The 24,906-nt window shown below is 42.0% G+C and overlaps 3 protein-coding genes across 6 annotated transcripts in view; all 3 read left to right on the forward strand.

Annotated features, from left to right (window-relative positions):
- LOC127556769 (zinc finger protein 665-like) overlaps positions 1–24,906 on the forward strand; it is a 572,139-nt gene that overhangs the window by 419,054 nt on the left and 128,179 nt on the right. The gene's annotated exons all lie outside the window — the stretch shown is intronic.
- The window catches only part of LOC127556748 (zinc finger protein ZFP2-like), a 605,234-nt gene that overhangs the window by 329,256 nt on the left and 251,072 nt on the right, over positions 1–24,906 (forward strand). The window lies entirely within an intron of this gene.
- LOC127557675 (zinc finger protein 239-like) lies at positions 6–8,169 on the forward strand. Its single transcript, XM_051990984.1, has 4 exons — positions 6–65; positions 2,735–2,861; positions 6,836–7,025; positions 7,434–8,169. The coding sequence occupies exons 1-4, from the start codon at positions 6–8 to the stop codon at positions 8,167–8,169; spliced, it is 1,113 nt and encodes a 370-aa protein (XP_051846944.1).

The following is a 24,906-nucleotide window of genomic DNA, read 5'->3' on the forward strand; positions in this document are numbered from 1 at the left end:
ATGGGATGGAGGGTCTTGTCAAGGCTCAGCCAGAGCCCGGGGTCCAGGAGGAAGAGGGGAAGAAGGTGGGAGAAGCCTGGCCCGGCTTTGGGGGCTGGTTCTGTGGCATCTGCCAGGGGCTGGGAGCCCTGGAAATAGGATCTCCTTTAACCTCATTGTGAGAATTGTCGGGGTTCTTGCTGGGGACGCCCTGAGACAGGGAGAGGAGGACCTGGCCAGAGACTAAGCTGTCAGTTATGTGTCCACTCAGGAGGGTGACGTTTTCCAGGGGAGGGGGAGGGACGTGTGGCTCACACGGCCACGGGGGTCAGACACAGACTCTCCTCCTGAGCCTCAAAGCTTCTCCTTTGCCTCCGTTAGGTTTTGTCTTATACGAAGACTCACAAAGAAGTTCTGGGTGACTTAGGTAGTTAAATGATTTTCTTTCCTACAATATCCAGGACTACCTTCATCTGAATTAATTTTATTTCATTGCCAATAAGTTTATGGAATTTACAGGATTATGATTCTAATGATTCTTTTCTTCTTGATGGTCATTTAAAAATAATTCCTTGAATCTGATCCAATGATGTCCTTAGGAAAACAACTCCTCTTGGAATCTAGATTTTGAGAAATGAAGAGTTACATTTCTGTAATGTTTATTAAACAATGTTTACTAATTTATACATGCAATTAGGTTGATTTTGCTTTAAAATTAATAGTAATAATAACAACTTTCTGTCAGGAAATGAACTAAGGCAACTATCAGTTCTTCTTGTTGTAGGAAGTTCTTTGGCCTTTAGCAGGCAGCTGTCTTGGCACAAACTAAAGAGCTTTGATGCAGTGTCTGTAGAATGTAATGAAGTGGTTTAGGAAACTTCTCCAATTCCCCCTGGCATGGAAGCTACTCAGTTAAGTCTCAACTCAACTGAGGCTTTATTCAGTTGCTCACAAATTTAATATTAGACAGAAAGGAAGCTAACAGTGAAATTATATAGGAGAAGTTGATGAGTCAGATGTTTTCAAGAAAATCAAAATGAGAAAGAAAGTGAAGAGATTTTTATGTACAAGGAAGAGAATTGCTCCCACCAAAGAGAACTTCTGAAAAAGCCAATCCTATCATTCTGCCGGAACTTAAAAGGAGATGAAATGGAAAAGCATCACCTGCCAAGTGCATTTCCCAAGCAAAGTTCCTATATGCAGCAGGTTAGAAAATAGGTGATTCCTTCTAGCACATCAAAGTGTTTGCAGATGTGGAGACTTTCTTGTATGATAGCTATCAATCTGGCTTTTTACTCATTCTCTTGATTTCTAATCCCCATTATTCTAGTGATCTTATATGATGCTGAAATCATTTCTTTTTCAGAAATAATTTATATATGGCTCTTATGCATTTGCTCATTCTCCGACCTCAGCTGATAAAATATTAAGTGGTGTTCTCTTCTTTATAGTAATATATGATGGTTCTCTGTCAGCAGGTTTCTTGGGGAGGTTTTCTGGAGGCAGCCTTAATTTCGGTTCTGACTAATAATCACTCCAAATGCAGCCAGCTGATAAAATCCAAAGTTTGTTTTCTCCTTCCAAGTCTCGTCTCTTTCCTTGGGCCCAGTTAGCTTTCTTAAAAGCGTCTCTTTCAGTGTAGAAGCAAAGGAGGAGAGCCTGCCACCACAATGGTGTGAGATGGAATGAATGAATCTGTTTCCGCCTCTGAGAGTGGGCTTCTTCTGAACTTACTCTCCTCCACTCTGAATCTTTTCAACTGAACTCTGCTGACTGAGCTCAGCTGTTTTTATGCTCTCTCAAAGGTTAACTCCTCCTCTGAGAATAGGATTGTGGGTTTCTGACTTGTGAATTTCCCAAAAGTGTCAACTCCAATGAGTACTTAAATGTATTAGTGAGCTAGAAAATTTGCTAAATATCATGCTAAATTAGGCAACTGACATCACTTTGTAAGGATTCTAACAATATTACATTTTAAGAAACGAAAGAAACACTCCTTTCCCCATGGAGATGCTCTTCTTTTTCAATAATTCAGTTTTGAAGTGAATGAATCCATTAACAAGTCAAGCCAAGTGTAAATCAAAGACCGCAGATGTTTTGTCCATGACCTCCCTCCCCCCCCCCCCCCCCAGTGTCATATCAGCCCATCAGTGTAAGAATAGAGAATGCTTGACGTGGCTGGAAGCAGTCTCATACTACACTGTCATGGACATATTGGGAGTAATATGTCTCTAGGAATCTTTTCTTGCTTTCATCCGGTTAGAAATATTTTATGCTTTTAGGAAATTTACCAAATCTTTTTTTCTTTCTTCTTTCCTCAGTGATGAATGTTCAGGTTCTGTTGACCCAAGAATACAATGTCCTTGTCAACTTCTCCCAAATTCTTCATGGAATTTCCTTAACATGTCACTTTTGACACTTCTGATGGGGAGGAATTTCCTCCTCTTCTCTCTCTTACACACATTCTCTTACTTCACCAACATTTTCCTTCCTTTCATCAAGACAAGCATTGTACAGTAAGAAATCTTTTAGTATTCCAAGGTATCTTACTTCAAACAGAAAAGGCATTTCTCAGTATCCCACTGGGCTCTGAATGCCTGGTTGCAAAGTGCTGGCTGTGAAAATCATAAAGGTCACATGAATTTTGGTAGACAAATTCCAACTCTGGGTCAGTTTCCTCCTTTGGGTAGATGAAGGCTCGACCACATGGATTCTGGCGTCTCAGCTCAAAATCTTATGCCTTTTGATGGTTTAGGAATTGGTGACCTTCAAGGATGTGATGGTGGACTTCACTGAGGAGGAGTGGGAGATCATGGATCCTTCTCAGAAGGAGCTGTACAAGGAGATCACGCTGGAGAATGTCCAGAATCTGCTGTCCCTGGGTAAGGACCATTTACTGTCTTTTCTTGATTTTAGTTGTCAGGCCAAATATAGCATAAGCAGGAGAGAATGGATGCACACTCTGGTGCATCTCAGCCTTAGGTACTAGGTCCTCTGGGTGCTCCAGCTCTGCATCCACTTTTTTCTTTCCTTGTAGCCTTTTTAAAATGAATCATTTGCTTTTAGTTCAACAGATGGAGCCATAGATGATCAGGGCTCATTGCCAAGAAACCATGATTTCCATTTGATTGATTTTTTTTGTGAAATACCTTATTTATTATTTTTTTTATTATAGCTTTTTATATACAAAACATATGCACGGGTAATTTTTCAACAGTGATCCTTGCAAAACCTTCTGTTCCAACTTTTTCCCTCCTTCCCCCCACTCTCTCCTTTAGATGGCATATAGTCCTATACATGTTAAATACAATATATGTATACATATTTATACAGGTACCTTGTTGCATAGGAAAGATCAAATTTACAAAGACGGTAAAAATAACCTGACAAGAAAAAAAATGCAATCAAACAGTAATAGAAAGCATGGAAATTCTATGTTGTGGTCTGAAATCATTTCCCTGCATTCTTTCTCTGGGTGTATCTGGTTCTGTTTATTACAGATCAATCGCAACTGATTTAGATCCTCTCGTTGATGAGAGCCACTTCCATCAGAATTGATCATTATGTAGCATTGTTGAAGTCTATAATGATCTCCTGGTTTTGCTCATTTCACTTAGCATCAGTTGATATATGTCTCGCCAAGTGTCTCTGTGTTCATCCTGCTGGTCATTTCTTACAGAACAATAATATTCCATAACATTCATATGCCAAAATTTACCCAGCCATTCTCCAATTGATGGGCATCCCTTCAATTTCCAGTTTCTAGCCACTACAACCAGGGCTGCCGCAAACATTTTTGCACACGTGGGTCCCTTTCCCTGTTGGAATCCTTACTAACTGCTAACTAATTAGAGTTGATCTAATCTTACAAGAAGATGTTTTGGGCAGAACCTGAAACAAGGTACTAAGTAGAACTATTTAGTACAATGCTTATGTTTACACCTTTACTCATTGGTGTTCAATGAGTCCACACCTCCCTTGAAGCTCTTTGGGCCAGAGAGCACTATGGGAGAGAGGAGCATAAATAGAGCTTCAATGGGCCAGTCGAAGAAGTTCTTCAGAGTGAAGAAGCTACAAGTCAAGATTTCACCAGAATGACATGAAGAGTGGTGCTGGCTCTGGAGGCTGTAGAAAGCAGAGGCAGAAGCAAAGGACAAAGCAGCAAGAGCTCTTGGAACCAAGCAGAGAGATAGGACTCTAAGCTAACCGGGCTATATTGGAGATAATAAAAGATCTGAACTTTTATCACCTGGCTGCATTTTGAGAAGAAAAAGCTCACCACATTTTGGCGCCCAAACAGGGACCGATTCAGATCCATCTGAACTAGATCACAACATTTCCCTTCTTTAATATTGTCCTGTCCGGCAGGACATCAACAGTGGGTCATCGAGTGGAGCCGGGGCCGAGGGGAGCAAAGGCTCTGTAAGACAACAGTCTGTAAAACACGCCATGTTTGGGAACAGGATCGGAGAGACAGAGAGGCAACTCAAGATTTAAGATGGTGAATGTCTCTGTTTAATGAATGAAGAGGGTTTAATTAAATAGGATTTCTGAGTGGGGGGTTACAATGAGAAGAATGTCGGACCATAGGTGTGGCAGAAATCCTGGAGTATACTGTTATCTAGATCTTGGGCGGAGATGACCGATTTCTTGGGACACACATTATCTAATCTCAGGAATTTAGGGTGTTTGCTACTCTTCTTAGCTCTTTGTCTCCTGCGTCCAAGGACATGGTCTCTGGCAGTGTTCAAGGACATGGTCTCTTGGCATATCCTCAAGAGCATGGTCTCTGGCATAATATCTCTTTGAGATATAAGGCCAGTAGAAATACTGCTGGATCAAAGGGTATGCTCAGTTTGATAATTTTTGGATACAGTTCCAAATTGCTCTCCAGAATGGTTGGATCTGTTCACAACTTCACCAACAATGCATCAGTGTCCTAGTTTTCCTACATCTCCTCCAACATTCATCATTATCTTTTCCTGTCATCTTAGCCAATCTGACAGGTGTGTAGTGCTATATCAGAGTTGTCTTAATTTGCATTTCTCTGATTAATAATGACTTGAAACACCTTTTTATATGACTAGAAATAGTTTTAATTTCTTTATCTAAAAATTGTCTGTTCATATCTTTTGACTATTTATCAATTGGAGAATGGCTTGATTTCTTATAAATTAGAATCAGTTCTCTTTATATTTAGGAAATGAGGCCTTTATCAGAACCTTTAGGCATAAAAATGTTTTCCCAGTTTATTGCTTCCCTTCTAATCCTGTCCACATTCGCTTTATTTGTACAAAAGCTTTTTAACTTAATATAATCTTAATTTTCTATTTTGTGATCAGTAATGACCTCTAGTTCTTCTTTTGTCACAAATTCCTTCCTCATCTACAAGTCTGAAAGGTAAATGATCCTATGTTCTTCTAATTTATTTATATTCTCATTCTTTATGCCTAGATCATGAACCCATTTTGACCTTATCTTGGTGTATGGTGTTAAGTATAGGTCAATGCCTACTTTCTGCCATACTAATTTCCAATTTTCCCAGAAATTTTTGTCAAATTATCAATTCTTATCCTAAAGGTTGGGGTTGTTAGGTTTGTGTTTGAATGATTCTTGATGTCTCATTGAGTCATCCACTTCCATTTGTTCAAATCTACTTTTTAATGAATTTCTTTCTTCAGTTAGCTTTTTTATCTCCTTTTGGCCAATTGAGCTTTTAAATGACTTATTCTGTTCATTGGATTTTGTTTTTCCATTTCACCAATTCCACTTCTTAGGGGGTTGTTCTCCTTTCCATTTCACTAATGCTGCTTTTCAGGGAGTTGTTTTCTTTTTCCATTTTGCCAAATCTGTTTTGACAAGAGTTTTTCTCTTTAGACAATTTCTGTGTTTCTTTGGCCATTCCTCTATTGATGAGCATCTATTCATTTTTCTACTTTTTCACACACAGAAAGAGGTTCTATAGTTATTTTTGCACTTAGGTGTCTTTTCCCCTCGTTTTTGATATCTTTGGTATTCAGACCTAGTGTGGTTACTTTTGAATCATGGGATATGCAGAGTTTTGTATCCTTTTGGACTTAATCTCAAATTGCTTTGAATTTAGTGTCCCAAACAGTGAATTTAGTGTCCCAAATTCCCTCATCCATTCCCATATTCCTCATTATCTTTTCCTGACTTCGTAGGTGATATGATAGGTGTGAGGTAGTAATACCCATGGTCTCCTGAGAGTGCTACAGAAGTGTTCAGCCCATCTCTCCCAAATCCTGTTGGTGTCACTGATCAATGTGGCTCCATCAGCACTGAGTAGTTCAGCTTTGGCCCATAAATAGCTTTCAGGCATTGTGAATGCAGTCCACACAAACCGTGCCATCTGAATTTCCTCACCATTTGTGTCATCCAGTTTCGATATTTCCAGATGTTCTGTCCCAGGTGAGTAACTGAGATACTGTCTGACAAATCTCTGAGACCTTCCCAGTCCTTTTCAGCTGAAATGTTGCTAACCTTGCTGCTTCCAAGTTAGAAACAAACTGTTCTCCCATGAAGGATCACTTTAATCTGTTGATATTGAATCTGGCTGTTATCTTGGCCTATTGTTGCCCTTTTGTTCAAAAGCCATTACTCTGCAGTGTCCATCTCCTAAGTCACTTTCACATCCTGTAGGCCTCTTCTCCTTACAGAGACAAAGTCTATTAAATGCCAGTTTTTGTTACAAGAGTATATCGATAAAATTTTACTCTTTTTAAGTTAATAAGGAGAAGGGCGTGAGCTACCTAAGTCTTAAGTCATCATTGCTTTTGCTTTTAATTAATGTATACCTTTTTTTTTGCCTCTGTGTTTGATGGTTTCTTTTTTTCAGATATGAAGTCCAACATTGAATGGAATGAGATGACTAGAAAGCTGGGACTTTTTGTGGAAAAATTTGACCTGCAAAGATTCATGAAATATGGTCCTTGTGCCTTGACTTTGAAGGAAATCCATGCCTCTAACATTGAAGTAGATAACCTGAAGCCTGACTGTGAATTGGATGAAAGTAGAAAGAGATTCAGGCACTCTTTTTTCCCAAATCAGTATAGGAAAATGCATTCAGGGAAGAATTGGCTTCTGGATAGTGAATATCAGAAATGTCTTCCTGGACCCGTAGAGCTTTTTGATTCCCAGGAGAAGCCTGTTGAAATCCTAATGAATCCAGACAATCAATGGGAAATGTCCTTCAGCAAGAGTTCAGATCTCACTAGACATCAGAAAAATGATAATGGGGAAATGGTTTGTGTGGGTAGTCAAGATGGAAAGGCCTTGAGTCAGACCTCTAAGCTCATTACTCAATACGCAGAGAAAACTTATAAATGTAATTACTGTGGAAAGCTTTTTGCATCTAGTTCCACTGTTAGCAAGCATCAGAGAATCCACACTGGAGAGAAACCTTATAAATGTAATCTATGTGGAAAGACTTTCAGATATAATTATAAGCTTGACCAACATCAGAGGGTCCACACGGGAGAAAAGCCTTATAAATGTAATCAATGTGGAAAGGCTTTCACACGGGATGCCAGTCTTGCTGAACATCAGAGAATATATACTGGAGAGAAACCTTATAAATGTAATCAATGTGGAAAGGCTTTTATAAGGAGAGGTAGTCTTCCTCAACATCAGAGAATCCACACAGGAGAAAAACCTTTTAAATGTAATCAGTGTGGAAAGGCTTTCACCCAGAATGCAAGTCTTGCTTTACATCAGAGAATCCACACTGGAGAGAAACCTTATAAATGTAATCAATGTGGAAAGGCTTTTATAGGGAGATCCAGACTTGTTTTACATCAGAGAATCTACACAGGAGAAAAACCTTATAAATGTAATCAATGTGGAAAGGCTTTTATAGCGAGAGCCAGACTTGTTTTACATCAGAGAATCCACACCGGAGAGAAACCTTTTAAATGTAATCAATGTGGAAAGGCTTTCACCGAGAATGCAGGTCTTGCTTTACATCAGAAAATCCACACTGGAGAGAAAACTTATAAATGTAATCTATGTGGAAAGACTTTCAGATATAATTATAAGCTTGACCAACATCAGAGGGTCCACACGGGAGAAAAGCCTTATAAATGTAATCAATATGGGAAAGCTTTTACACAAAAGAGGAATCTTACAATACATCAGAGAATCCACACAGGAGATAAAACTTCATTAATTTAACCAATGTGGAAAGGCTTTCATAACGAGAGTCATACTTTCTTTACATCTGAGAATTCCCACAGGAGAAAAGCTTTATAAGTGTAATCAATGTGAAAAGTGTTTCACATGCAAGGGATATCTTAGGGGACATCAGAAAGTCCACATGGCAGAGATACCTTTTGAATGTAATGAATGTGGAAAGACTTTTACGTACAGTGACTATATTGCTAGACAACTAAGAACTCATATTGGAAAGAAACCTTTTGAAAGGATTCAGTGTGGAAAGGCTTTTGCACAGAAGTGAAATCTTGTTGAACATCAAAAGATCCACACTGGAGAGAAAACTGAATGCCGTCAGTGAGGAAAGAATTTCATACAAAGGTCCTCTCCAGCTGCAAGTCAGAGAATCCACACTGGAGAGAAAACTTATGAATGGAATTAATGTAGAAATGCATTCAGCTACAAATCTAAGATTGGTAAACATCAGAGAATGCTCACTAAGGAGAAGAATTATGAAAATAGTAAACGTGAAATGATTTCCCAAAGAGTTCTCATCTGGCTGTATATGAGAAAATCCACAGTGGAGAGAAAACTTATTAAAAATTCAACAAGGAAAGACTTTCAGCAAAGGCAGACGCCCAAGGCCAAGCTGACTACCAAATATTTAATGGCAGCACAAAGAAAACTTTATTCTACTAGCAGAGTCGCAAGGAGGCAGTGCCCTTTGGCATGTTTTTGCTTCCATTGTGGGCACCCGGACATCAGAGTGTGATGGTGGGTTAGGGCAGGGAAGAAGGCTCAATAGGCAACCTCCAGCTTCTAGCCATGGCTAGAACCCTTTGCCAGATGAAATGATATTCTCTTTCAGTGTTACCCTCTCTTTATCTCTTTCTCATCTACTTCCCTAACAAGACTTTATACAAACTCTGTGTGGGGTTTTCTCTGCTAGAAACCACTTCTGTGTCAGGACCTGGCCACCAAGAAATTCAGTCTTTGTATTCATACATAGCAAAAGCTGACTTTCCAATGCTAATAATAAACCTCTTTTTGCCAGTCTACCGTATTTCCCCGATAATAAGACACTGTCTTATTAATTTTTTGGACAGAAAAACACCAGAGGGCTTATTTTCAGGGGAGGGTTATTTTAATGAATATTGACAGCAATTTCAATAAACAGAAAAATGTGAACAAAAAAAAAGTACCTTTATTGATGGTACCTTTATTGATGATTAATGATCATGTCATCTTCTTCAACAACATCATAAGTGTCCATACTCTGAATTCTGTCCTGGATGTCTTGTGCCTCTATTTCCTTCAGAAGAAGTGGACTCAATCTGTCATGTCCAGCAATATAGCTCTCTTTAAATGAACATGTCTTGTCCAGGTAACCTGCTCGTAGTGCCTTGGCGACACAGCTGTCAATAATTTTATCCCATGACTTCTTCACCCAAGTCACGACTTCTTGCAGAGGGCTTCACAAAGTTTCCACCCTGATTTCTTTCCATTCTATTTTCAATGTAGTCATTGACTTCCATGCACAAATGGTCCTTGAATGGCTTGTTTATTGCAATATCAAGGGTCTGGAGATAGCAGTCATTCCTGCAGGAATCATTACTTGATCTATTCTTCTCTCTGCAAGGAACTTCTTCATTTCTTTAGTGCGGTGAGTGCTGGCCGAATCCCAGATTATCAGACCTCTTTGGTTACCTCGCATAACAAGTGGCAGCATTAAATCAACCCATTTTCTTATAATGGCTTGTGTACACCAGGCTTTTTCGGTTTCAAGAACGTAAATGCCTGATACACATTCAATCTTATCTTTTTTGTCCTTACTGATGATTAGAAGTGTGGCCTTCTTTCCATCCAAACGAATTGTCAAAACACAGGTGACCCGTGCACTTTCTTAGCCAGTGGTGGGAATGTAGATTGACATTACACCCCTGTGATGAATTGTTGTTTGAGATCCTTGTCCCATAAACACTGCAGTTTCATCCATAGCAATCATATTGCAGGTTTGGTACTTGGAAATGTCGATCCTATCAATAAAGGACTTGAATGCAAGTGCACGTTTAATAACTTCAGCATCTTCCAGCTTAAACAGTGTTGTTGATCTTCTTAGGGACAGTTCATACCCTTGAAGGAAACCGTCGAACCAGTGTTGTGATGCTTTGAATCCTTCTGAGACCATTTCAAACGCTGGTGCCATTGAAAGGGCAAATGCTTGAATATCAGCCCTGTGCACAACCAAGACCTTTGCTCTCCTGTCAGCAATCCATTCACCAATGAGGATCTCCAAGTCAGGATATAAGGGTTGCCGACCTGATCCAGACCTGCGCTTTTTCCCTTTTCCCTCATCCACCTGTTGATTGAGGTTATTATAATCTGCTCTCCATTATCTGACCATTCGAAAATCCAAAAGCTTTTCTTGTCATGTGACTCCTCTACAATTGCTTTCTTGTACTCAATAGTATAGCTCTTCCTTTTTGTACTCATGTCTGGGGGTCAAAACAGACAGAATAATAAAATTATGACCATCAGTCCTTCTTTTCACTCCATCATGCCCCTCAATAATGTTTTAACCCCATCATGCTCCCTGAGTGCTCCTTCTATCCTCCATCATGCCCCCTGAGTTCTTCTTTTATCCTCCATCATGCCCCTTTTATCCTCCATCATGCCCCCTCACTCCCGCTTACATACCGGCTTTTTATGTTGTCTTGCCTCAGCTTTCCTTCACGGCACTGCTCTCAATGGCGCCAGCAAGGAAATCACTGGGGAAGAACAGGATGACGTGCTCACTGCTGCAGCTCTGATTGGATGCAGCTCGGAGTGCGGTGTGCGTTTCACCTGGGGTTGGGGGGGGACGGTGCATACAGAGGGTATCGTAATGTAGCGTGTAGCGCAGGGGATCACCTTCACTACAGTAGCAATCTCAATAGGGCTTATTTTCGGGGGAGGGCTTATTTTAGAGGAATCTTACACAGTAAGGGGAGGGCTTATTTTCGGGGAAACACTGTAGCTTTTCAGGTTCATAAATTTTTTTACAAAGGTCCTCTGCACTGGCTGAAGAGGGTTTCAAGATGTTCTTGCCCTGCGCTGAATCCTTGGGACATAATCCCAAGCGTCTTCATTTGGTTCCCTTCATTTGCTGCCACTAACCTCTTCACCCTAACTGGGGAGACTTCTCAATGGCACCCAACCTTCACCATCCTCCCTCGTGCTGCTGTCTGGCCATCTTTAGATCAACCCCTCCCAATCTGCTTCCTCCTTGAACCCTGGGGAACACAACAGCATGTGCACTCATTTCCCCCAACACATACCACTGAGGCTTTTGGTCAGCAAATGGAGCTTTTCTGAATATTTACGTAAACATAAGTAAGTCTACCTGATTCTGCACTGGCTGTGCTCAATATCAATACACTCAATGTCCTCTTCATTATGTTCCTTCTGACAATCCCTTTAAGAATACTCATGGACACACTTCCAGGGTGATTGTTCTGCCTGATAAAAGTACTTGCCAAATGTTGAATCATCCTACGACTACTCAAACAGTTAAGGTTGTCCTTGGACTGGTCTATGGACCTATGGGAAAAACTTCTGTAACAGACCTTTCTAAATCGAAATGCACAGACCCACAGACTTTTTTTTTTTTTCTTTTTTGAATAAGGCTCCTTTTCTCTGTGCCCTAACCATAACTAACCCTAACTGGAACTCGTTTGTGACTCTGGCTACAAGACAAAACCTAGCCAAGTCAAAGGAGTAGTCACAAGGATAAGGAACAGAATCTGTGTCACTTGTGGAAGTGTGAGACGTGTCCCTCAGCCACTCATGGCAAATGTAACCCTCCCTTAGAGGATAAATAAAGCCCAGTTTAGTTTCTGACTGGACCCTGTGCTCCCTTATACTGGGTGACTTCAGCAAGGATGCTGACAATTCTCACAAGAAGATAAATGGAGATCCAATTTTTATGGCTCCTGGCACATGGCAGATGTCCCAAAGCTGGGCCAGTCTTCTCCCACCTGCTTCCCCTCCTTGTGGACCCATGGATACTGGGCTCTGGCTAAGTCTTCACCAAGACCCTCCACCCCATAACTTTGGCTTCCAGGGGCTTCTCTTATACTGGGAATATCCTTCCTCCTCCCCAGGGCCCCCAGCCTCCTTCCCATTTCAGCTTCTGAAAAAAGAGCCTTTCCAGGTCCTGAAACTGGTGGTTTCTTCCTTCTGAGAGTGCCTCTTGTCTATGTTGTAAAGAGCTTGTGTGGACACAACTGATGAGATATTTGTACCAAGCTGAACTGTTAGCTCTGAGAGGGCAGGTTCCACTATTTTTTAACCTTCCTCTGCCTCTTCAATAGGTTGGTAAAGTGCTTGGTACACAGGAACCATTCTCAATGCTCATTGATGGATCCTGAAATCTAGAAAAGGAGAGGGACTCGAAGAGCCCTGGGAGCAGCCTTGTGGCTTCCTGGGGAAGGAAATGGAGCACCAGGATGATGATTCTTACCATGCTAGGGAGCCCCTCCCCTTGACATGAGAAAACTTCCTGGGCTCTCTTGCACTCTACCTGGGCTGATACTGTTCAGCTCTGGGGAAGGACTGCACTCACCTGGGACATGGGATCCTCCAGTCCCCCAAATATTGTGACCAATCCCATAATATTCCCGGGAAGACTCTAAAGATTTCCCATTGATCCATGTTGGGGGCAGGAGGCAATTTAGGCTTGGACAATTACACAAAAGAGGGTAGAAGATACAAGAGGAACTTTTTTTGTCAGAAAGGATCACATTATTTCCATATACAACAATACCTGTACTTCCTCCACACCACCTTCCTCTGAACATCTGAACTGATGTTAACTAGCTGCTTTTTATCAAGCAGGACAGGCTTCCTAGAGGCAAGAAACCCTCTGTCACATTGCATTATACAGTATCTGGAATGATTTTTTAAAAATTAATTAAGGCTTTTTATTTTCAAATGATATGTATGGATAATTTTCAGCATTCACCCTTATAAAACCTTGTGTTTTGAATGTTTTCCCTCCCTTGACCCAACCCCTCAACATGTAATACAATGTGTTAAATGTGCAATACTTATATACATATTTCCACAGTTATTTTGCTGCACGAGAAAAATCTGATCAAAAAGGAAAAAGATGAGAGAAAAACCAAAATGTTCGGGGTAGGGGTGGGGGGATAGAGCTTGATTTTCACTGGGTTGGGGGCTGGGGCAGTCATTATTTTGTACTTCTAGGAAGGCCTGGGTATGGGGTGATAACCCCTGGCCACCCAGGATGGGCAGACAAGCCCTCCCATACTGACATCACATTTGGTAGAATTGGAGGGAGCTTGGTGGACTTCACAGGAAGAGAGCTACTGGGCTCCAGCTCTAGTCCTGCCAAAGTTGATGACCTGACGGTCAGAGAGCTCAGTGCTCTTTTCCAGAGGAAGAGAAAGGCCAGCTCCTGCACTGTTGGAGTTTCTTGTTCTTCTTTAAAATATAATAAAACATGATTCTCTCTGGGTGAAAGCAGGTTTCTTGGGGAGGTTTTCTGGAGGCAGCCTTAGTTGCAGGTCAGATCAACAATTATCCCAAATGCAGCCAGGTGATAAAAGTTCAGATCTTTTATTGCCTCCAATATAGCCTGGTTAGCTTAGGCCTATCTCTCTGCTTGGTTCCAAGAGCTCCCTCCGAATGTCTCCAAATCCAAAGGTTTATCCTTCAGTCCTCAAGCCAGCCAAGCAGAAAGTGGAATGGATCGCTCTTGCCTCAGAGAGAGGGCTTCTGGCTCTCAATCTCCAATATTGCCCGGTTAGCTTTTCTTAGAGGCCTCTCTCTCCTTGGTTCTAAGAGTTCTTGTAGCTTTGTCCTTTGCTTCTGCCTCTGCTTTTTTCAGCCTCCAGGTGAGCTCCACTCCCCGTGTAATTCAGCTGACTTCTGTCCGAGAGCCTCTGTCTGTTTCTTATATGAGAGAGAGGAATTGTGGGATACGAAAGAGAGGGATTATGGGTTTTCCCCCATAGTGCTCTCTGGCCCTAAGAGCTTCAAGGGAAGTGTGAATTCGGATATCTCACACTTAACCCTGAAATCCCCCAAACGTGTGAACTCCAATGAGTAAAGGTGTGAATACAAGCATTGTTATCAATGAGTTATACTTAGTACCTTGTTTCAAGTTGAGTTAACACTAGGATTCCAACACTGCACAACATCTGGGGACTTAAGCTCATGATGTCACACCTTCTAGCTCTCAGTAGGCGCAGAAAGGAAAATGTCCTGTGTCGAAATCTTTGTGCCGGAGCCTGTCAGATCTCAGCCAGTCAGAGGCAGGAAGAGTTTGGCTCCTGCAAAGATGTCAGCTTCAAACACAGGCACTGGGTGGGTTCCATCATCCCCAGAGTTGATCACAACCCCAGGGGTACGGCCAGAGGCAGGGAGGCAGCCAGGCAGGATGGCAGTGGATGAGGTAGGGGGCTGAAGGTCTCAAAGGTAAGTGGTGTCATCTTTTCTTTCCTTTGGGGTCAGGGGGCTTACTCTGAGCAGCCCAGGGGGCCTCTTTGGTGGTCTCATGGAATACAATATAGAAAGCATGGCCCCAGCTCTCCACGCCCCTCCAGTTGGTGATTACTCTATGTTCAGTGGGATATTTCAGAGTCAGAACTCCTCCCTGGCTCTCAGCCTAATCCCCCACTGAGCCTTCTTCCCAGCCCTCACCCACCATCACACCCTGATGTCTGGGATGCCCACAATGGAAATAAGACATGCCAAAGGGCACTGTCTCCTGCATGTTGCGACTCTGACAGTAGAATAGTTTTCTTTGTGCTGCCATTAAGTATTTGGTAGTCAGCTTGGCTGTGGGCCCTTACTTTGCTGAAAGTCTTTCCTCAGTGACTTCATTTATAAGGTTTCTCTCCAGTGTGGATTATCTCATATACAGCCAGATGGGAACTCTATCATAATGCTTCTCCTTACTGAGCATTCTCTGATGTTTACCAATCTTGCATTTGTAGCTGAAGGACTTTCCACATTAATTTCATTTATAAGATTTCTCTCCGAGGGGGATTCTCTGATGTGCAGCTGGAAAGGACCTTAGTGTGAAATCCTTTCCTCACTGATTTCATTCAAAACGTTTCTCTCCATTGTGGGTTCTTTGATGTTCAACAAGATTTCACTTCTGTGCAAAAGCCTTTCCACACTGAATACTTTCAAAAGCTTTCTTTCCAATTTGAGTTCTCTGGTGTCTAGCAAGACAGGCACTGTGTGTAGAAGCTTTTCCAAATTCATTACATTCAAAAGGTGTCTCTGCCATGTAGACTTTCTGATGTCCCCTAAGATCTCCCTTACATTTGAAACACTTTTCACATTGATTACATGTATAAGGCTTTTTTCCCGTGTGGATTCTCTGATGTCAAGAAAGAATGACTGTCTTTATGAAAGCCTTTCCACATTGATTAAATTTATGAGGTTTTCCTTCCTGTGTGGATTCTCTGATGCGTTGTAAGAATCGTCTTTCGTGTAAAAGCTTTCCCACATTGATTGCATTTATAAGGTTTCTCTCCAGTGTGGCTTGTCTGATGTAAAATAAGAGTGGCTCTCGCTGTGAAAGCTTTTCCACATTGATTACATTTTAAGGTTTTTCTCCAGTGTGGATTCTACGATGTTCAGTAAGACTGGAACTCCGTGTGAAAGCCTTTCCACACTGATTACATTTGTAAGGTTTCTGTCCAGTGTGGATTCTCTGATGTAAAGAAAGATCTGCAGCCTTTGTAAAAGTCTTTCTACATAGATGACATTTATAAGGTTTCTGTCCAGTGTGGATTCTCTGATGTAAAGCAAGACTGTCTCTCGCCACGAAAGCCTTTCCACATTGATTACATTTATAATGCTTTTCTCCTGTGTGGATTCTCTGATGTTCTGCAAGCTTATAATTATATCTGAAAGCCTTTCCACACTGATTACATTTATAAGGTTTCTGTCCAGTGTGGATTCTCTGATGTAAAGCAAGACTGTCTCTCCTTATGAAAGCTTTTCCACACTGATTACATTTATAAGGTTTCTGTCCAGTGTGGATTCTCTGATGTAAAGCAAGACCTGAAGCCTGGGTAAAAGTCTTTCCACATAGATCACATTTATAAGGTTTCTGTCCTGTATGGATTCTCTGATGTAAAGCAAGACCGTCTCTCGCCATGAAAGCCTTTCCACATTGATTACATTTATAATGCTTTTCTCCTGTGTGGACTCTCTGATGTTCTGCAAGCTTATAATTATATCTGAAAGCCTTTCCACACTGATTACATTTATAAGGTTTCTGTCCAGTGTGGATTCTCTGATGTAAAGCAAGACTGTCTCTCCTTATGAAAGCTTTTCCACACTGATTACATTTATAAGATTTCTCTCCAGTGTGGATCCTCTGATGCTTACTAAGAGTAGAACTAGATGCAAAAGGCTTTCCATAGTGATTACATTGAAAAGGGTTCTCACTAGTGTGGATTTCCTTAGGTGTAGCTGGAAAGAATTGTTGTGTGAAGATCTTCCCACCTTCATTATTATAAAACTCTCCAGGATGAATCTTCTGACATCTCTCAAGGTCTGAGTTCCAACTATAGGCCTTCCCACCACACTCACCAAATGAAGGTTTTTTGATTCTAGAATCAACTCTAGATTGGTAACGAAGAGATGAATGATGGTCGGACATTGCTTGACATTCATTATATTCATCAGGTTGCTTTCTTATGTGAATTGCCTGCTGAGTAATGAGCTGAGAGGTCTGACTCAAGGTCTTTCCACCTTGACTATCCATACAAAACATTTCCCCATTATCATTTTTCTGATGTCTAGTGAGTTCTGAACTCCTGCTGAAGGCCATTTTCCATTGATTATCTGGATTTATTTGTATTTCAGCAGGTTTCTTCTGAGAATGAAAAAGCTCTACCTGTTCAGGAAAACATTTCTGATACTCACTATCCAGAAGCCAGTTCTTCCCGGAATTTATTTTCCTATACTGATTTAGGAAAGAAGATTGCCTGAATCTCTTTCTACTTTCATCCAATTCACAGTCAGACTTTGAGTTATCTACTTGGATGTCAGAGACATCTATTTCCCTCAAAGTCAAGGCACAGGGACCATCCTTCATGAATCCTTGCAGGTCAAATTCTTCCACAAAAAGTCCCAGCTTTCTAGTCATCTCATTCCTTTCAATGTTGGGCTCCACATCTAAAAAAAACGAACCATCAAACTCAGAGGCACAAAGTTATACACATAATTAAAAGCAAAAGCAATGATGACTTAAGACTTAGGTAGCTCATGCCCTTCTCTTTACTAACCTCAAAAGAGTAATATTTCATCGATATAGTCTTGTAGCAAAAACTGGCATTTAATAGACTTGCTCTCTGTAAGGAGAAGAGACCTACAGGATGTGAAAGTAACCTAGGAGATGGACACTGCAGAGTACTGGCTCTTGAAAAGAAAGGGCAGCAATAGACCAAGATAACAGCCAGATTCAGTATCAACAGACTAAAGTGATTCTTCATGGGAGAACAGTTTGTTTCTAACTTGGAAGCAGCAAGGTTAGCAACATTTAAGCAGAAAACGACTGGGCAGCTCTCAGAGATTTATCAGACAGTATCTCAGTTACTCATCTGGGACAGAACATCTGGAAATATCCAAACTAGTGTGATACAAATGGTGGGGAAATTCAGATGGTATGTTTTTTGTGGACTGCATTTACAATGCCTGAAAGGTATTTATGGGCCAAATGCTTAATCAGGTGAAGCTGAACTACTCAGTGTTGATGGAGCGACACTGATCAGTGACATCAACAGGATCCTGGAGAGATGGGCAGAACACTTCTGTAGCACTCTCAGGAGACCATGGGTATTACCACCTCACACCTATCATATCACCTAGGAAGTCAGGAAAAGATAATAAGGAATGTGGGAATGGATGAGGGCACTTGGGACGCTAATTCACTGTTGGGGGAATTGTGACCAGATGCAATAATTTTGGAGAGCAATTTGAGATTCGGTCCAAAGGGATATAAAACTCTGCATATCCCATGATTCAGAAGTAACCTCATTAGGTCTGAATAACAAAGATATCAAAAACGAGGGAAAAAGATCCATAAGTGCAAAAATAACTATAGAACCTCTTTTTGTGTGTGAAAGAGTAGGAAAATGAATTGATGCTCATCAATAGAGGAATGACCAAAGAAACACAGAAATTGTCTAAAGAGAAAAACTCTTGTCAAAACAGATTTGGCAAAATGGAAAAAGAAAACAATTTCCTGAAAAGCAGAATTAGTGAAATGGAAAAGAGAAGAAGCCCCTAAGATGGGGATCCTCAAACTTTTAAAAAAGGGGGCCAGTTCACTATCCCTCAGACTGTTATTCAGACCTAAATAACAAAGATATCAAAAACGAGGGAAAAAGATCCATAAGTGCAAAAATAACTATAGAACCTCTTTTTGTATGTGAAAGAATAGGAAAATGAATTGATGCTCATCAATAGAGGAATGACCAAAGAAACACAGAAATTGTCTAAAGAGAAAAACTCTTGTCAAAACAGATTTGGCAAAATGGAAAAAGAAAACAATTTCCTGAAAAGCAGAATTAGTGAAATGGAAAAGAGAAGAAGCCCCTAAGATGGGGATCCTCAAACTTTTAAAAAAGGAGGCCAGTTCACTATCCCTCAGACTGTTGGAGGGCCACACTATAGTAAAAACAAAAACTTTGTTTTGTGGCTCTTTAAATAAAGAAACTTCATAGCCCTGGGTGAGGTGGATAATTGTCCTCAGCTGCCGCATCTGGCCTACGAGCTGTAGTTTGAGGACCCTGTAAGAAGTGGAATTGGTGAAATGGGAAAAAAAAAATCCAATGAACAGAACAAGTCATTTAAAAGTTCAATTAGCCAAAAGGAAATAAAAAAGCTAACTGAAGAAAGAAATTCACTAAAAAGTAGACTTGAACAAATGGAAGTGGATGACTCAATGAGACATCAAGAATCAGTCAAACAGAAACCCAAAGGCCCCAGCCTTTAGGATAAGGATTCATTGTTAGAAAAAATTGGGAATTAGTATGGCAGAAAGTAGATATTGGCCCATACTTAACACCGTACACCAAGAAAATTCAAAATGGGTTTATAATCTAGGCATAAAGAATGAGATTATAAATAAATTAGTAGAACATAGGATCATTTACCTCTCAGATCTGTGGAGGAGAAAGGAATTTGTGACCAAAGAACTAGAGGTCATTACTGATCACAAAATAGAAAATTTCGATTATATTAAGTTAAAAAGCTTTTGTACAAATAAAATGAATGCGGACAGGATTAGAAGGGAAGGAATAAACTGGGAAAACATTTTTACACCTAAAGGTTCTGATGAAATGCTAACTTCCAAAATATAAAGAGAATTGACTCTAATTTATAAGAAACCAAGCCATTCTCCAATTGATAAATGGTCAAAGGATATGAACAGACAATTTTCAGATGAAGAAATTAAAATTATTTCTATTCATATGAAAAGGTTCTCCAAGTAATTATTAATCTAAGACAACTCTGTGATACCACTACACACCTGTTAGATTGGCTAAGATGACAGGAAAAGATAATGATGAATGTGGGAGGGGATGTGGGAAAACTTGGCCACTGATGCATTGTTGGTAGAGTTGTGAATAGATCCAACCATTCTGGAGAGCAATTTGGAACTATACCCAAAAATTATTAAACTGAGCACACTCTTTGATCCAGCAGTGTTTCTATTGGCCTTATATCTGAAAGAGATTTTAAAGAAGGGAAAGGGACCTGTATGTGCAAAAATGTTTGTGGCAGCCCTTTTTGTAGTGGCCAGAAACTGGAAACTGAATGGATGCCCATCAATTGGAGAATGGTTGAATAAATTGTAGTATATGAATGTTATGGAATATTATTGTTCTGTAAGGAATGACCAGCAGGATGAATACAGAGAGACTTAGAGATACATATATCAACTGAAGCTGAGTGAAATGAGCAGAACCAGGAGATCATTATAGACTTCAACAACAATACTACATGATGATCAATTCTGATGGATGTGGCTCTCATCAACAATGAGAGGATCCAAATCAGTTGCAATTGATCTGTAATGAACAGAAGCAGGTACACCTAGAGAAAGAACGCTGGGAAATGATTTCAGACCACAACATAGCATTTCCACTCTTTTATTACTGTTTCATTGCATTTTTTTTCCTTTTCAGGTTATTTTTACTGTCTTTCTAAATCTGATGTTTCCTGTGCAACAAGATAACTATATAAATATGGATACGTATATTGCACTTAACAAATACTTTAACATATTTAACATGTATGGGACTACCTGCCATCTAGGGGAGAGAGTGGGGGGAAGGAGGGAAAAAGTTGGAACAGAAGGTTTTGTAAGGATCAATGTTGAAAAATTACCCATGCATATGTTTTGTATATAAAAAGCTATAATAAAAAAATAAAATTAAAAAAAAAAAAAAAAGAATCAGTCAAACAGAAATCATGGTTTCCTGGCAATGACCCCTGATCATCTATGGCTCCACCTGTTGAACTGGAAGTAAATGATTCATTTTAAACAGGCTACAAGGAAAGAACAACGTGGATAGAGAGTTAGAGGACCTAGTATCTAAGGCTGCCATGCACCACAGTATGCATCCATTCTCTCCTGATTATGCTCTATTTAGCCTGACAACTAAAACCACGAAAAGACTGGAAATTGTCCTTACCTAGGGATAGTAGATTCTGGACATTCTCCAGCGTGACCTCCTTCTACAGCTCTTTCTGAGAAGGATCCAAGAGCCCCCACTCCTCCTCAGTGAAGTCCACCATCACATCCTTGAACGTTACCAACTCCTAAACCGTTAAAAAACACAAAGAGTTTGAGCTGAAACGCCAGAATTTATCTATTCCAACCTTCATCAATCCCAGAAATGGGATTTGTCTACAAAAATTCACATGATTTTTTTGCCTGTCACAGCCAATACTTTGCAACCAGGCATTCAGAGTCCAATGGGATACTGAGAAATGCCTTTTCTGTTTGAAGACTCACCTTGGAATACTAAAAGATTTCTTACCGTACAATGCTTGTCTTGATGAAAGGAGGGAAATTGTTGATGAAGTATCAGTGAAGTAAGAGAATGTGTGTTAAGAGAGAGAAAAGGAGGGGAAATTCTTCCCCATCAGAAGTGTCATAAGTGACATGTTAAGGAAATTCCATGAAGAGTTTGGGAGAAGTTGACAAGGACTTGGGTCAACAGAACCTGAACATTCATCACTGAGCAAAGAAGAAAAAAAGATTTTTGTAAATTTCCTAAAAGCACGAAATATTCCTAACCCAATAAAAGCAAGAAAAGATTCTTAGAGACATATTACTCCCAATATGTCTATGACAGTGTAGTATGAGACTGCTTCCAGCCATGTCAAGCATTCTCTATTCTTACACTGAGGGGCTGATATGATACTGGGCAGGGGGAGTCATGGACAAAACATCTGCAGTCTTTGTTTTACACGTGGCTTGACTTGTTAATGGAATGGATTCATTCACTTCAAAACTGAATTAGTGAAAAAGAAGAGCATCTCCATGGGGAAAGGAGAGTTTCTTTCCTTTCTTAAAATGTATTATTTTATCAGCTGGGGTTGGAGAATGAGCAAATGCATAAGAAAGACATATATAGTTTACTTCTGCAAAAGAAATGATTTCAACATCATGTAAAAACACTAGAATAATGGGGATCAGAAATCAAGAGAATGAGTAAAAAGCCAGATTGATAGCTATCAGACAAGAGAGTCTCCACATCTGCAAACACTTTGATGTGCTAGAAGGAATCTCCAATTTTCTACCGTGCTGCATATAGGAACTGTGCTTGGGAAATGCACTTGGCAGGTGATGCTTTTCCATTTCATTTCCTTTTAAATTCCAGCAGAATGATAGGATTGATTTTTTTCAGAAGTTTTTATTAGGAGAAATTCTCTTCCTTGCATATAAAAATCTCTCACTTTTTTTTTTTTTTTTTTTGCTATTTTGATTTTCTTAAAAACATGTGACTCATCTACTTCTTGTGTGTAATTTCACTTTTAGCTTCCTTTCTGTCTAGTATTAAATTTGTGAGCAACTGAATAAAGCTTCACTTGAGTTGACCCTTAATTAACTCAGCTGAGTAGCTTCCATGCCAGGTGGAATTGGAGAATTTTCCTAAGCCACTTCATTACATTCTACAGACACTGCGTCAAGGCTCTGAAGTTTGTGCCAAGGCAGCTGCCATCTAGCAGAAAAGAATCATTAGAATCATAATACTCTAAGTTCCATAAACTTATTCACAATCAAATAAAATTCATTCAGATGAAAGCAGTCCTGGATATTGTAGGAAAGAAAATCATTTAAGCACTTAGCAACATGACACTGTAGATTGATTACACTCAGAAAACAGAACAGTCATTCTGATCCAAAACATGTTGCCTTAATACTCAATTTTTAGAGCATTTTCCATTAAGGGATGATCTCCCTATAGAAAGTCAAACATCACAGTATCCCTAGAGAACACTTGGGACTTTCAATGAAACCTTATGATTTAGTTTAGGACAAACTCCGTTCCATAAAACTAGATCGAAAGAGGGGGATGACTTGTCTTCCAGAATCTCAATTTCCCCAAGAGCCATTTCTACTAGTAGAAAAGAGTCTATTGTCAAACTCTGACCTTGGCCATGAGTATGAGTGGAGAAAGAGGAGGAGCCTGGGGGCTCAGGACTGAGGCAAAACGGGTCTCCTGGACCCTCTCAGGAAGGTCTTTGCTCACAGAAGTCACAAGAGCCTCTGCTCTTTCCTCATGTCCCACTTTTCTGGGCAAACTGCCTGGGACTTCTCTTTCTGGCAGAAGCTCTGAGGGGAAGAAGCGCCCCCTTTTCCTTCAGATAACTGTCTCCTAGAAATGTGGGCTGTGCTTGCCCTGCCCAGGTAGGTGGGAGCCGGGAGATCAGAGGTCGGGGGCCGACCTGTGCTCTCCCTGACTCCCCCTCATAGAACCAGGAGTGGTCTTAGGGGCCCCCTCCATGCCATAACTCCTGCTTCTCTCAGCTCTCAGTCCCCCCACAGGCCCTGCTCTCCTGACTGGGGAGACTTCTCAATGGCACCAAATCTCTCCATCTCCCAATGCTGTTTTTGGTCCTTTTGATGTCTCCCCCTCCCAATCCGGGGGTGGGCACAGTGCTCGGCACCCGGGAACCACATTCTCAGTGCTCATTGATGGGACCCGAGACCTGGCAAAGCAGAGGGACTCAGAGCCCTGGGAGCCGCCTGAGGGGGCAGGAAATGGGCAGCGCCGGGGGGGGGGGGGGTGTGATTCCTGCCCTGCTGCCAGCTGTGCCGGGGCCCCCTGCCTCTGACAAGAGGAAGCTCCCTGGGCTCCCTTGGGCTCCCCCTGGGCAGGGGCTGCACTCACCTGGTATGAGGGGCTCCAGCTGCCGGGGACCATGTCTCTGGTTCTGGGCTTGGGCGCTCTGCCGGCCGGGCGGGGGAGGGAGAGGGGCCCCAGAGAGGGAGGCCAGGGTCTGAGGCTTCCCTTCTCAGGATCTGCTCAGAGAGAGAGTTTTCAGGGCAGGGTCAGTCAGTGGCCCTGCCCCTCCCTCAGAGGAGAGACTCCATCCCAGGAGAGAGCAGGGAGGGTCGGGCCTGGAAGGGAGCTGGGTCAGAGCAGGAACAGGACCTGCCTCCCTCCCTGCCTCCTCCCCTTTGATCTCATGCCCTCCCCCCAAGGCTTTCGGCTCCAAGGTGGGACAAGACCAGGAGCAGCCTCCATGACCCTTGTCCCTGAGCTCTCTCACCACCTGCTAGTGCGGGGGCTGAGGAGCTGGATCCCCAAAGTCCCAGCCCCGATTGGCGGAGCCTCCAAAGAATGTGCGGCTTGAACCCATCTCCTGGTCAAGGGGCAAAGATTCTATGGAAAGAAATTGAAGGCTGTCACTGAGGGCGCTGTGCCCGTTTCCTTTATTGTCCTGCCTCATTTTCTCCACTTGCTCTGCCTCAGTTTCCCCGATTGCCCTGCCTCAGTCCCCTTAGTCGCAACCTCCCCTCCCCGGCCACTTAGTTAAGACTGAGGGCCGCTCGCTCTACAGTCAGTGTGAGACTCAAGATAAGGGGCAGTTCAGCTCCGAATCCTCCTGGCTCAAGAACTGAGCGTCCTACCCCTCCTGTCATTCTTTACCTGACTTCCCAGAACGGCCCGTGCGGCCCCGACTCTGTCAGAAGCCGACAGTCTGTTCCCACGCTCAGGGCTCGGATTCTGCCCCCGCCTCAGTCTATCTGTGTAGCATGAGAGTACATCCGTCCCTGCGGAGGCTCGTTGTTGGCCGGAGGCTTGGGCCGCCCCGGGGGCGCCCCCGGCACAATCTCTCCCTCTCCGAAATCCAAACACCACAGACTCTCTCAGCTCCATCTGGCCTCAGTTTCCCGGCAGTACAAGGGGACGGAATTCTGGGAGAATCCAGTGAAGAAGCGGGACTGGGGGATCGGCCGATCCAGCTCTCCGGCCCAGACCCCATTCTAACGCTCCGGGGGAGGCCGGGAGCGATCTCCGGGGAGCCAAGGCTGGTCCTGGACATGGGCGCTGACCAGCTCTCAGTCAGCAAAGGCCCGAGAACCTCCTGAGAACCAGGCTGGGCCAGGGAGGTCTCTGAGGAGGGGCCGGAGCGCAGAGACGGGGCCGACTCCGAAGCGGGAGCATTTGGGCTGAGGACTTACTGCCCCCCGGGGCAGGGGTC

The sequence above is a fragment of the Antechinus flavipes genome, chromosome 3 (assembly GCF_016432865.1).
Source record: "Antechinus flavipes isolate AdamAnt ecotype Samford, QLD, Australia chromosome 3, AdamAnt_v2, whole genome shotgun sequence".
Taxonomy (NCBI): domain Eukaryota; kingdom Metazoa; phylum Chordata; class Mammalia; order Dasyuromorphia; family Dasyuridae; genus Antechinus; species Antechinus flavipes.